Raw genomic sequence first — 14,781 nt, 5'->3', positions numbered from 1 at the left:
CCTCACAAGAGCCTGAAAACTTAACACTCGGCTCCCACCAGCCAGCAGAGGTGGCTCCAGCACTGCTTGGCCTGAAAATGACTCAAAAGGCCCCAGCACACATGTGCTGGATGATGGGTAAGGTCAGTTCTAAAGCCAGGATTTTAAAATTTTTTTAAAATTAATTTTATTTTATTTATTTTTGGCTGTGCTGGGTCTTCGTTGCTGCGCGCGGGCTTTCTCTAGTTGCAGCACGCCGGCTTCTCATTGCGGTGGCTTCTCTTGTTGCGGAGCACGGGCTCTAGGTGCGCAGGCTCAGTAGCTGTGGCGCACGGGCTTAGTTGCTCCGCAGCATGTGGGATCTTCCCGGACCAGGGCTTGAACCCGTGTCCCCTGCATTGGCAGGCGGATTCCTAACCACCGCACCTCCAGGGAAGCCCTAAAGCCAGCATTTGAAGAAAGGGGCTTATAGTCAAAACTCACTTCAAATACCCCTTACTTAGGCCTCAGAGTACAAGAGCATGGTTTTAAATGTACAACCCGTACAGTGATTTCTCATGTCAGAACCACCACATAAGACTAAGGGTGAAACAAAAACTCTTTATGTAGATGCACAAGCACTCAAACCAGTCTACCTTTTCCAGATAGCAATCAAGTCGCCATAGGTAGAGATGGGTGGAGAATTCTAAAATGTTCCTGCTTATCTGCAATTTATTTCACTGTTTTTAATACTAAACCTCTAGAACCATAATTCACACTAGTATATTCGCTTGTTGTAACAATTAAAATAATGGCCACCCTGAGTTACTATGAAGGGGGTCAGAGGATTAGCAGGGGGTTGGACTCTTCAGCTCTTGGGAAGCCAGTAAGTTAAATGTATGATGCCACCTCAGAGTAATAAGTTAAACTTGACTGAGCATTTTCCCCCAACAACTCTCTGGGGTCATCTCAGTTACAAATGAGAAAATGGGAGTCAGAGAGATTAAGTTGTTTGCCCAATGTCACACAGCTGCCTCTTTATACATGGCAAATAGGGTCAACACAGTAAAAACCGTGCATTAAAATCAGTTATGCTGAATCACAGAATTTAGAAAGCACTTTTCATGCCTAACCCTATGTGGGACCTAACACAACGCCACAGCAGACAGAGGAGGGGTGACCGTCCTGTGTTACGGATGGAGAAGCTGAGGCTCTGGTGTGTGAAGGGCCCGGCCCACTGGGCAGAGAACTAATGAATGGCAGGATCTAGACTCAGACCCAAGTTTTCCACTCTTAGGTCCTGTACCTTTTCCCGGGCCACAGCTGCCATTCACATTCCTTAAGTAAGGAGATCCCTTATGCGAAAAGAAAGGGTGAAAAAGGATAATCCAATCACATAACCTCACTAATACTATAGGTCTAAAAGTCAATGAGGGGGAAATTATGTATTTTTAGAGAACCAAACCGATAAAAGTCCTCAGATTTAGCAGAATTTGCTGGGCCATTCAAAACTACAGGGACAATAGGCTTGAATACTGGACTCTACTCAAAACAAGTATCATTTGGGGAAAGACTCAGGTCACACATAAAAACTATGTTCGTGATGTAATCAGTGAAGAGTGTCAACTATGAGAGGGCCCCGTCCAGCTGGCTCAGGACTCAGGCAGAGTTACTTCGGGAGACACGTCCACACTCTGTCCTGCCCTGAATCACTGATTGTGAGCCCATGCCCTCTGCTTCAGCCGACCTGAGACATTGGCCTTTACTGTCAGACAGATGAGTAAGAATGTACTCCCAAGAAAAATTAAAAATAAACTTACAATTCAAACCCATTAAAAGAAAACACGTTTAAATTCACGGCACTACTGTAAGTAGTTTGAGTCTATGTATACTGATCTATTTCATAACCACTATAATATTGTGTGAACTTTTCTCCTGCTTATGAAGATGTCTGTAGCATCTTAGAAGATCTAATAATACACTAGGGCAGAACCACATTTGTGACGCGCCCTCAGGTCTGAATATGCCCACCAGCAAAAATGGGGGGAGGAGTCCCTAGCTGCCAGGACACTGGGAGCAACTGGGAGACAGAATGCATAGGCTAATTAAGCACTTTCACTTGGCAGGAGCGCAGGGCACAGGGAATGGAGGCCTGGGCAAGGACGCCAGATGACTCAGAGTGGACACGCTGACATGACAACGCCACAGATGCCTGGGCAAAGCTGAGGAACTCAGACTTAAAAGGTTTCAGTGGAAAGACAGAGAACAGCAAAGCTTAGACAAGCAATTATTACTTAATAAAATATACAATATACTTCGATGCAGAACAACATAGAAGATAGGAGAATCGGTTGCAGAGATAAATATGGGTTTAAAATTTCAGTTTGGTCACTCACTAGCTGTGTGACCTTGGGAAAGTTACTTAATATCTCAGGGTCTATTTTCTCATCTGTAGAAACAATAGGCCTGTTGTAAACTGGACATGGTAAAGCAGATGGCCTGCTCAGCACACGGTAAATGCTCTGGGAATGGCAGCTAGGGATGATGTTATGCTCTTTTATATTTTGCCTCAAGTGGATAAAAAGTGCTTAAACCAAGGTTATTTATCATGCTGAATACTAAGGAGCTGCATTTTCTACAAGGGACCTTCCTTGGGTTCTCAGTTCACTCAATCTCTCTTTTAAAGAGACCTGGAGGTGGGAATGTAAATTGGTGCAGCCACTATGGAGAACAGTATGGAGGGTCCTTAAAAAACTAAAAATAGAACTACCATATGACCCAGCAATCCCACTACTGGGCATATACCCTGAGAAAACCATAATTCAAAAAGAGTCATGTACCACAATGTTCACTGGAGCACTATTTACAGCTGCCAGGACATGGAAGCGACCTAAATGTCCATCGACAGATGAATGGATAAAGAAGGTGTGGCACATATATACAATGGAATATTACTCAGCCATAAAAAGGAACAAAATTGAATTATTTGTAATGAGATGGATGGACCTAGAGTCTGTCATACAGAGTGAAGTAAGTCAGAAAGAGAAAAACAAATGCCGTATGCTAACGCACATATATGGAAACTAAAAAAATGGTACTGATGAACTTAGTGGCAGGGCAGGAATAAAGACGGAGATGTAGAGAACAGACTTGAGGACATGGGGCGGGGGGTGGGGGGTGGGAAGGGGGAGCTGGGACGAAGTGAGAGAGTAGCACTGACATATATACACTACCAAATGTCACATGGATGGCTAGTGGGAAGCTGCTGCACAGCACAGGGAGATCAGCTCGGTGCTGTGTGACCACCTAGAGGGGTGGGATAGGGAGGGTGGGAGGGAGGTTCAAGAGGGAGGAGATATGGGGAATATGTATACTTACAGCTGATTCACTTTGTTGTACAACAGAAACTAGCACAACATTGTTAAGCAATTATACTCCAATAAAAATATGAAGAATAAATAAAGAGACCTGGAGCTCTTGGGTTTTTTGTCTTGACAAAGTGCCACCTTCCCAGCTCCAGAATCACCCTCCAGCCCTCAGAGATCACAGCCCAGCAGTTCAAGCTGTACCCACACGGACCGCGACATAAGGAATACATTAGGGACACTTCGGGGGACGCTTCCCTCAGACCCCAAACAAGCAAACTGAACAAGAGCAGCCCTGGACCCTGCATCACAGCGGGGTATTTTTACGGGTAGCTAACAAAGCAATCTTGGCTAAAGTCATGAAACCTTTACTTCCTTTTCCGTCACACTGCATTACTAAAACTTCCCATTCATTCTTTTTCTTCCATTCCACAGAGTCTCCTACATTTACCTTTCCCTCCACCTATTACCTCCAGCAAAACCACGAAAATTCCAATCCCTCCCCATTATTTCCATAGATAATCAAACTCAAAGTATTACAAAATAAGACAAAAACTGGGTAAAATATGTGTTGGCTGGGGGGGGGGTGGTTTGAAACAACTTAAAAGGAAAAAAGCTGAAAAACATCAGAAGTAATGAGTGAAAGGAAAGATGGATAGAGGGCAGGTGTTGAGAAAAGTCAGGTGTACAGGGCACCGTGCTGGGTTGGGTGAGGCCCCCCCACCCCGTGCACACTGAATGGCTCACCCCTAACGGCGGAAGCCCTTCCACGACGTTCTTCTTTCCGGAGAGGAGATCTGACACCGGCCTCTTCTTCAGAGAGTCCCTCCTGGCGCGGTACCTCCCCGACGTGGTGAGGTCGGACTCGGACATGGAGGGCGTCAGCAGCCCGTCCCTCCTGGGCCGCGGGCCTTCCCCGGGCGTAGGCACGGGGCTGCCGTCCCTCCCCTTCCTCTCGGCCTCAGTGACGTGGACCTTGGGCTCAAGGATGTGCAAGGGGCCGGCGGCCGGGGGGCCGGGTGTGTGGGGGCCGCTCAGCGGGGCTTCCTGGGAGTAGCTGCCCCGGGGCTCCCGCGCCCGGGGAGAGGGCTGCGCCCGCGCCCCGCGCTCCTCCTCCAAGTCCTCCTCCTCCTCCTCGCTGCTGTGTATCAGCATGGTGGCGTCTGAAAGAGACTTTTTGTGACCGTATCTCAGGCTCTCCTGCTCGTCCTCCTCTTCTCGCTTTGTCCTTTCCGTGACGACGTTTGGCTGGGAGCCCGCGGAGACGGCCCGCGGAGCCACGTCCGCCGCCGACGCCGACATGGTCCTCTCCTTGAGCCGCAGGCCCTCAAAGCCGTGGGTCAGCCCGGCGATCTCAATGCTGTTCCTCTTCTGGAGCTGGGCGTGCCGGGCCGAGGTCAGGGGCTCGCTGACCTCCTGCAGGGAATGCGCCACCGGCAAGCTGTCCTCCTGGAACGTCTGGACCGAGTGATGGACCCGCCGGGTGATGAGATCGGGGTTGCTGCTGCTGATGTAGAGGTGGCGGGACAGGTCAGGGGTGCTGTTGGCGGGCCTGGGGTACGGGTAGGGGGGCGGTGGGCGGTACACCTGTGTCCTCATGATGTTGGGGGCTGGGTAGTCCCGGGCCTGGAGCTGCACGTTGGTCAGCTCGGGCACGCTGACGGCACCCACCACCGGCCGCCTCTCTGCGGGGTACGGGTAAGGGGCCTGGCTGTGGAAGCTGTAATTCAGGTTGAACGGGTAGTGGGCCGATGGGGGGGAGCTGAAGTGCGCGTGCTCCCGGATCTCGGGCTGGCTGTAGACCAGCGCATCGGGCCTGCTGTACGCGTACGAGCTGCCGATGTTGAGGTTTCTCAGCGAGCGGCTCTGCCTCTCGGCGGGCGCCAGGCCTCTGTGGAGCTGCTTCATCACCGTCTCATAGTCGGGGGTCGGGCGGTAAGACGGGGGGATCAGGGCGCTGTGCCGGTGCGACGGGACGTAGTCAGGCCTCATGATGTCACTCCCAGTGATGCTCGGGTTCGAGGACATGGGTGAGGGCTGCAAGTAGGGCTGGGGGTTATTTAAGGAGCTGGTGCTGTGTGCACTGTAGACACTGCCGTTGCGGAGGCGACCATTCAGGTCAATCTGGGCTCGATCCAAACTTGTCTGAGAGTGACAGTAGTATCCATTCTGGTTGGTCACAAACAGGTTATCTGGGGGGAAAAACAAAACATTTAAAATGTGTATTTTAAAATGAGATTTTCTAAATGTACAAAAGTAGATCAATGACTCTAGACAAATACTGAGACAGGCCCCGAATGCCGAGGACATTCTCAGTGTACCTTATGAAACACCACCCTGAAGTGACCTGGCTCTAGCCACAAGTCTGAGTGGCCCTGGACAGGGGGTTTCTGGGAGCCTCGCCTCCTCACCTAGAGAATGGGGATGGCCCTGCCTACTCTGAGGGTGGTACTCAGGATTTGACACCCAATAAGGAGCAGCCAAATCCAAGTCCAATATTAAGAGTACAGCTGTAAAAAAAAAAAGAGTACAGCTGTGCCACAAAACATTGTCTTTCTCTGAAAGTCAAAAACGTGTTTTACTGGAGACACAAAGCAGACTTTCTGGAACTCTGGGGAACTGCAGGCAGAGATACTGTTCAAGGCTTTGGGTCCCTGACTCTGCTTTCTCCCCTCACTGGAGATGTGGCCTTGATGATGCTGAGCTAGTTCAAGCACCAGCAGTCTGTAAACAGTTCCTTAAATGAAACTCTAGGTGGGCCGTATAGATTCTTCCACAGTGAAGACAAAAGGGCAATAGTTCAGCAGGATCTGAGCCTCTGCAGGTCCAACAGTGTCACCAGTAGCTGTATACCTCACTAGGGGCCAGAAGCCAAGAAGACCCTTGCTAAGACAGCCACACCTGCCCCCTGCTCCAGCCCCCAAGCTTCAGTAAGACTGGGGTCCAAGCTAGCAGAATCGGGAGCTTCATCTAATCCACAGAGGCTGTGTGTGCACCTGTTCGGGGCTGATAGGAGGCATGTTTCTTCAGTCCAATCTGTAGTTCACCTGGAAAACTAGTGAGGGTGATTTCTAACACTTCAACAGAAAGACCATCAGAGAACAGCTGCCATCGAAAAGCATTCTTTTTTCCATTCAAAAGCCTCTTGGCAGTTTAAGTGCCAAATGATTATCAAAGTGAACATGTCACTGTCTCGTGTGTGGCACATACAGCCACAAAGGAATGGGCCTCAAACGCACCTGTTTCTTCCTGTGGACACACAATGCTTCCTTGTTCCTGTCCATTTCCCGTATCTGGAACACTCTGCGATCTGCGTCTACGGAGTCCCCTCTACTCACTGCTGTCGCAGCTCAGCCTCATTCAAGCCCGTCTAGACTAGCACAATACCCGCCGACCCGGCCTCCCCATCTCCAGGCTCCTCTGGGTACCCCACGAACCATTCATTTATGCGTCTGTATGTGTAAAAGACTATGCTAGGAACTAACGGGGGGAAAATGACTGGAATCCAGATAAACATAAAGGGAAAGGTGTGTACAAAAATCACCAGAATCCAAGGAAGAAGCGTGACAATTAAAGGAGACAAGCGTTACAGGAGTCCGGAGGAGGGAAGGATCGCTTCCAGCTTGGGCCAGGCTGATGGGACAGGGAGGAGAAGACCAAGAACAACCTCCCAGGGGATACAGCCCTCAAGGGGCCTTGGGGTATGGGGGTGGGGTTTCATCAGTAGCCGGGCTCTCTACCTCTGAGTGCACGCGTATCGCTCGGATCCCTCCTCCTCACCTCTGGAGGGCAGGCACAGCCACGTGACGAGTGACAGTCAAGGGAAAGTGAGCAGAGGCTACAGAAGCAATCTCCACGCTCCCCACGCTCCCCTCTCCTTGCCACCGTGCCCAACATTCCAGATGGAAAGGGACCCCGGCCCGAGTCCCTGGGGCAGGCTGACGTGGAGCAGAGCCCGCCTGCCAGGGCACGATGGACGGGTCACCTGAGAAAGAAGTAAGCTTTCCCGTGTAAGCCACTAAGAGCTTAGAATTTGTTCCCACACCGCAGCCTAGCCCGTCCTGACTGGGCGGAGGCACGTGGGCAGGAGGGTGCGTGGGATAAGGACCCTTGCGGGTGACAGAGCGGTGCGGGCAAAGCCGGGAGACGAGGCATGGAGGGCGTGCTCGGGCTGGCTGGAGTACCAGGTAGCCGGAGAGGGTACAGAACAGTGGGGAATAAGACTGGAAGAGCAGCATGAAGAAACATCACAGAGAACGCTGAACACTAGACAAAGGAACGATCGTCAGGGAGATGGGGTAAGATGAGCCTGGCTGCTGAGTGTCAGATGAACCAGGGAGGGTGGGGATTGAAGACTGAAGATATCAGCTCCTATGATGCAATAACTAATGAGACGTTTAAAAAAAAGAACTGGATTGGCAGGAGCAGAGGGACAGGGCGAAGGGGGCGAAGGGGATACGGAAGAGATGTTACGTGAAGTTAATCAGAGGCAACAGGATCTGCAACTGTCTGGGTACTGAAGGCAAAAAGAGAAAAGAAAAATTACATGCAGTTTGGAATCCAAGTAACCAGGAGGGTGACTTCGTCATAAAGAAGTAAGGAACTTGGGCAAAGGGACTTGTGGAGTAGAGTGATGGGCTCAAATGCAGGATGTCAGTCTTCAGCAAGCTGTAATGGTGGATAATATTCACCGAGTGCTTCCCACTCAGTCGGGTAGCCCGCTGAGGGCTCACATGCAGTAGCTCCCTTCACTGCCCCAACAGCTGTCAGACAGATGAAATGTGGGGCTGGAGCACAGCAGTGATGACAGGGTGGGAAGCACAGACAGTCATCCTCGCCGAAACCCGAACCATGGATGAAACGAGGGCGCTGCGGAAGCCTGCGGAGGGAGAGGAGGCCCTGGGCAGACTTTCGGAGCAGTGAACGCCGATGGTACAGGAGGAGGGAGGACCCAGCGCAGGGAAGAGAGGTTTGTCAAGAGGCTAGACTGCTGGAATCGGATGGGAAGGAGAAGGTGCGGGGCTCTGGGGACCTGTGAGAGGTCAGCTTGAACAGAGTAGCAAAGGTAGGAGGAGTAAAGGGGTGACCAGTAGGCAGAAGGAGCACACAGGTGTTACTCTCAGAAGTGGGGTGAAAAATGAAAGAAAAAAATAATTCAAACTGCAGTTTGGAGAGAGAAGAGAGGAAAAATAGTAGGATGCTTGCAGATGGAGGAAAAGGGATGAACAGCAAGGAAACACTAACAGTGCAGAGAGAAGAGCCTTTTCCCGGAAGTGGGTGGGAGCTGGGGTCACAAAACCAAAGGAGGGCAGCGTGCAAGGAGGAGAAGACCGTGAAGAAGGTGAAAACATCCTGAGGGGGACACTCTGGGAACCCAGAGCCCAATTCATCCCCTGCCACCCACCCGTCGCACTGCACAGGAAGTCTCATCTTACACACAAGGCCCGGCACCAACAATGCGTCACCACCCACCTTCTGGTCCCTTCACACACCATGTTCTACCAGTTCCCTGTGGGACTGAGTCCAGACACCCTCTTCCTTGTTTGTGCCAATGCATTCACTATCCACCACCCCCTCCTCGCAAAACCAGGAGCAGCAATCCCAACCAGGAACCCGCCTCTCTCTACATGTGGAAATCTACCCATCTTTCGAGGTCCAAAGAGCCTTTCTCAAGTCTCTCCAACATGATGAGCAATTGCTCGCTCTCTCTCATCACAACAATCATGTTCTCTTTGTATTTAAGTTATTTGTGTACTTGTCTTATCCTCCACTATTAGATTCCAAGCTTCTTAAGATATGGAATTACCTCTCTGCATAAATCTCCTTGGCCTTTGTAGTAGAGCCCTGTAGACAGAGTCTGTAAAATGAATGCTGGAGATTTAGCTTCGGAGGCGCTGTTTAAATACAGCTCCCTATACTCATCATGTGAAAGATAAACATAAACAGATACAAATAAAATGTTTAATACTTTACAATGGGAAGGTCTCAGGCAGGAAGAAACAAAATGAGCTTGGGACATCCCAGGCTGGAAAGCAAGGAAGCACTCAAAGGCTACTGGGGGTGTGTTGACAGGACATGGGAGCCACCTCGAAGGAGTGCCCGTGGGCCGAATTTGGGACCAAATCAGAGCATCAAAATTTGATATTGAATATTTTCCACCCATTTCCAAAAAACTGACTATAATGGCAGCTTCTTCTTTGAATCCAGGTTGGCTATAATCATGACAACAATTTTGGATGTAACTTCAGCCAAAAACTATCCTGGCTTCAAGATCTCCAAGTCCTCATTAATTTATTCATAATAATTTTGTAAGGCATTTCAGAAATAGTGTACTTTACCTTGGGAAGAAGTGTATGGTTCTGTATAATGTCCATTATAATGCAGCTGGGGTGGGGGAGGCATCACATAGGGCTGGGGTTTAGGCTAAGAAATGGAAAATTGGAAACAGCATTAAAACACATTGCCTATGTAATACATGTAAAGTAATTTTCTGCTGGCTTCTTTCTCTCCATTAAAAACTTCTAAAGCAGCCAAACATATTATATATGAAAAATAAATATGAAGACCCTATAGCTCTTACCATATCTATCATTTTCAGTGTTTCATTTCAGTGTTTCATTTTCAGTGTATCATTTCAGTGTTTCATTTTCAGTGCCAGAATGGCAATGCTAAATAAGCCCTATGTGCTGATATCAGACATCAGACAGCACAAGAAAACAAGCTGTATCCAAAAAGTTAAGAGCAAGAAGGAATAGACAAAAATTTCCTGAATTCTTATATAAACAATTGAACATAAGAAGCTTATATGTAGTATATTTAATCTTATTAGGCAAAATCATCTAGTATTTTAAATATCTACTGATTACTCTTGGCTAATAGTCAAAATTTTTAATATGAGGTTGGACCTAATATTTAAATATTATAATATAATAAATATTATATATATTATATAAATATTAGGCTTATGCTATGGAAAATCACCATTTCTTTGGTCAAATATCAGCACACTTTCGTGGTTCAAACTAAAAATTAACACTGCTAAAAGCATACTTTATTAAGGAAGATGACATCACTAAAAGAAAAAGAGCAATTGTATTTTTCCTTCTTTCTTACCAGAGACATCCTCGAAGAAGACCTCCTCCTAATTGGGTTCACTATGACGGTCTGAGTTTGCCTGTAAAATAAGACATGTCTTTGAGAAGAGCATATATATATATATATACTCATATACACATAACCTTCCTAATTCTACCAAAATAAGTTAATAAAAAGGTAAAACGATAAATCTTCTAAAGCAAAAGACAAACTAATCCAATCATAAACTAGAGAAAAGAAAGGAAATTTTCTGTCCTTACCTGGGGCCTCGGCCCACTCCTGATGCCCAGATCCCTCTGACCACACTCCAGGGTTTGAGCCTCATGGGGCGTCAGTCACCTGGACTACCAGAGAGATGGACAGGAATAACTTTCCCTGGTCCATTTGGGTGGAACCTCTGGAGTGATCAGAAGCAGAGGGGAAAACAGGCCACGCCAGAGGGCCGCAAACTCATCCCAAGGGAAGCAAGATTCAGTGCCAGTGCATCTCTCCTGTAGGCCTGGCTCAGCACTGACCACCTCCATGAAGAGATAAGGTTATAACTTTGGAAACTTAAGGATCTATATTTCCTCTAAGGAACTAAGGTAGGGAAAGCAAAACAGTAGGAAAATTGGTTTGGTGGGCCTGTGATAAATCCATTCACCTTTCTTAGCAAGAAACTTCTCTCTGGTTTTAAGTGTACTTTTTAAAAAGGAATGAGAATATTCAGGAGTGCCGACTAATATTTATCAGATAATCTGAGATTTTAAGATATTCACAGCAAGCTCCATCTTTGAATAAACGTAGCTCACAAACAAGAGACAGAAAAGTCCTTTGGTAATTCAATCTTTTTAAAACAGAGGTAGACATTTTTTTGTTTTGTTCTTATGTGTGGTCAGTTATATTGCAAATAAGATCTAGGAACCTAAACACATAGGATTCTTGGCTTTGTTGATGATGTAATTTTGTCAAAGCACTTTTTGAAAAACCTTTGACCATTTGTTCCTAGCTCATGAGCTTACGTGACACATAATTACTGATTACAAAAATATTTTGTGGGGCTTCCCTGGTGGCGCAGTGGTTGAGAATCTGCCTGCCAATGCAGGGCACACGGGTTCGAGCCCTGGTCTGGGAAGATCCCACGTGCCGCGGAGCAGCTGGGCCCGTGAGCCACAACTGCTGAGCCTGCGCATCTGGAGCCTGTGCCCCGCAACAAGAGAGGCCGCGACAGTGAAAGGCCTGCGCACCGCGATGAAGAGTGGCCCCCGCTTGCTGCAGCTAGAGAAAGCCCTCGCACAGAAACGAAGACCCAACACAGCCAAAAATAAATAAATAAATAAATAATAAATAAATAAATAAATAAATTAAATTAAATTACCTGTCAGTTTAAAAATTGAAAATATAACAGATTTAAAAAAAAAATATTTTGTGACCCTTGGTTATAGTGTTCTAAGGACTAATTACTAGAAAATCCACAAAGTAAACACTAGCTCCATTTAATCAGTAAATTTACCATAATATCAAGCCTCATGTCTCATAAATTAACATTATTCTTAGCACTCTAACAACTAATTTCCTATATTCAAACCCTAAATATTAGCTAACTTTTACAAGATTTTTGAGATTTAAAAAAAGTTACTGATTATTAGGAGCTTATCAAGTAGCTACAGTTGCTTTTAAGAGTTGACTTTTTTTGATTAAATGCTTTCTTTAATAATATCCTTCTATTATCACTGGAAAGTATTAAGATTGTTGATGAAGAATAGATGTCTCAGAAAAAAAAAAAAAGAATAGATGTCTCTTTCCCAAAGGATGTTGCCCATTCTGCCAGTAATTATTACTTAACAATAATAAACTGGATGTTAATTCCATTAGACTGCAAAAATACCTGCATCAATTGGTAAAGCATTATATATTAGTAGAAGAGGAGGCCTCATTAGTGGAACAAGTCAGGAGGGTGTGTCTGGGCCTTTTTTTTTTTTTTTTTTAAGCACTCCTTAACTGCACATTAATATATTCTTAAAATTCGTGTCCAGAATTTGAAGATACTGCATTTTGTAGCCTTGAAATTTTCTTTCCCTTTATTCTCCATTGTTAGGACTAGGTTTAGGCCAACTGGGTCCTTTGAAGTTTATATTTAGTCCAGAGACTCAGTAAACTGACCAAACTTTTAAAGTACTATAAATTCAAAATTCAGAGATGGGGAGAAAGGTTGCTGATAGAAACCTCCAACGCCATGTCCAGGATTGCCCAGCGTGAACAAGAATAAACTTAAGCGTGTTAAACCCAAAATCCAAGGGTGCAGAGCTTAGCAGCACAGGCGGCAACTCCCACACTCGGGATCTATTTGGGCACCTTGCTGGCGGCACCCGGGATGGAGGCGACACTGCCCCCTGGAGAGGCCACTTCTGCTGAACACAAACTAGTACGTGTTCCGCCTGCCAAACTGTTTGACGCAGGCAGCCGCGCCATCAGTTCTAATATTCTAACCTCCTCTTTCTTCCTGCCAGTATTCTTATAAAGGCAGTTTGCTCTGAGATCAGCTATCCTAAACTTAGTATACGAGAGAAAATGGTGTAACTGCTGGTTGTGTTTTGGGGCAGTTACGATGCTGATGGGTGCTGCTAAAGATGAGGCAGCTGAAGAACTTAGGAAAAAAAAAAAGAAAACCACTGGAATGCATGTACTGGAGATGACAAAATAAGAAAAGGCTGCTAGCCCAAGTAAAACAAATGATATTACTTACTGAAAACAGTGCTAAAGGCTATATCTGATTACCTCATGGGATACTAACACCAACCCCATAAACGAGGCCAGTTATTATCCTGATTTTACAGATGCGGAAACTGATCCTGAGATTAAGTAAATTGCTCCTGGCCTTGTGGCAAATAAGCAGAACTGGCACTTGAACCAGGCAGGTCTGTCAGACTCCTGAGCACATGCCCCTAACAGCTGACTATCTGTCTCACCCGCTCCCAACCTCAACAGATTCGTAGGCTCCATGGAGGCAAACGACACACCATGGTACCACTGGTGCCTGGCACACAAGGAAGGTGCCAAATGTTTGTTGAATAAATGAATGAAATAGTGAGTGAGGACTGAAGTTGATGCTCATGGCTAAGCATTTACAGTTGAGCTGTAAAGGCTGTGAATTGCTAAGAGTCGTCCGACTTTCGCTTTGTGAGCTTCCTTTCTTATACATTTCTAGCTAGTGCTAGAGGAGTGAGCTTTGGATGAACAAAAAATATGTTGGATGGTGGAAATACCTAGAAAATGTTGATCTCAATGACTTTCCTTTAACGCGATAGGGGTTACTCTCTTCTGCCAAGCCTCTCGCAGTCTCTTCAAACCCTGCAGTAGGCCTCGAAGAAGTGGGGCAACCCCATCCCCTTCCAGTCAATCTCTGGATCACAAAAGTCTCCAGGACAGAGACCAGCTGCTGTATTCACCCACATTTAGTTTACACCTAAACTGCAGGGAACACAGACCAACCCTCTGACAAGGCTCAGCAAGCAGCCCACTGGTGACAGAAATCCAACTCCCACCTCTAGAGAAAGTCTGTGGAAACTTCTAGCACTTGGCTTTGCAGGTTGGGGGATACCAACCTCCCCTTCCCCCGCTCCCCCCCGAGAGGAGAGAGAAAAGCCTCCCATACCAAGACCCCTCTCGAGAGTCCTTTTCCCTTCCAGGCTCTTCTCATATAAATTCAGGAGGTCCAGTTCTGGGGCTTGGGGTGGGGAAGAGGGGGAGAGAAGTCGTTTCACCTAAGAGACTGACATTACCTCATTTAATTCCTATTCCAACCCTAAAGAAATGTTAAGTAAAAGCCCCATTATCCCCATTTTATAAATTAAAAAGCAAAGAGATTGTTGTTATCTAGCATTTTTAAGGCTTGGGTGACATAAAAAAGGTGATTCTGTTACCTAAAGTACTTTGAAAGTGGAGAGAGCAAGACTGAAGATGGATCACGCCATTCTATAAATTCTAAAATAGAGTCACCTAGGTCAAGGTTAGAGGACTCACATAAGGCCATCCCAAGCACCATTAGACAATGTATCAGGACTGAGGAGCGGGGAAGGGGACACTCAGGAGCAAAGTCCTCCTTTCTACGCAAGCAGAGTTCATCTCCTGAGCCACTGGTCGCCCCAGCCTGAACCTGATGTCCAGAATTCAATGCCCAGTTCCAGGCCTGCTGCGGTTTCGTTAAATGCCCATCTGGACCATGAGAACGAGTCTATCAATACTTCAGAATCATTATCACTTTAAATGTGACTAAGCACAGTCTGGATTGAGAGCCTTAAAAGAAATGACCATAAAATTTAAAGTTATTGGACTTCCCTGGTAGTGCAGTGGTTAAGAATCCGCCTGCCAATGCAGGGGACAC

The 14,781-nt window shown here is 46.8% G+C and overlaps 1 protein-coding gene across 3 annotated transcripts in view; it reads right to left on the bottom strand.

Moving 5' to 3' along the window:
* PTPN21 (protein tyrosine phosphatase non-receptor type 21) overlaps positions 1-14,781 on the bottom strand; it is a 67,257-nt gene that overhangs the window by 12,898 nt on the left and 39,578 nt on the right. For all 3 annotated transcript variants that reach the window (XR_014242215.1, XR_014242216.1, XM_082383659.1), the window contains exons 11-13: positions 10,437-10,497; positions 9,662-9,746; positions 4,071-5,515 (exon numbers count right to left, since the gene is read on the bottom strand). Coding sequence is in view for 1 of the 3 variants with exons in the window: in XM_082383659.1 (XP_082239785.1) it covers positions 4,071-5,515; positions 9,662-9,746; positions 10,437-10,497 (1,591 nt within the window). In the remaining 2 variants the exon portion in view is untranslated. The remainder of the gene's footprint in view (positions 1-4,070; positions 5,516-9,661; positions 9,747-10,436; positions 10,498-14,781) is intronic.

The sequence above is a fragment of the Balaenoptera borealis genome (assembly GCF_965194805.1).
Source record: "Balaenoptera borealis genome assembly, chromosome: 3".
Taxonomy (NCBI): Eukaryota; Metazoa; Chordata; class Mammalia; order Artiodactyla; family Balaenopteridae; genus Balaenoptera; species Balaenoptera borealis.
Note: the sequence above shows the minus strand (reverse complement) of the source record. Positions and strands in the feature narration are given on the sequence as shown.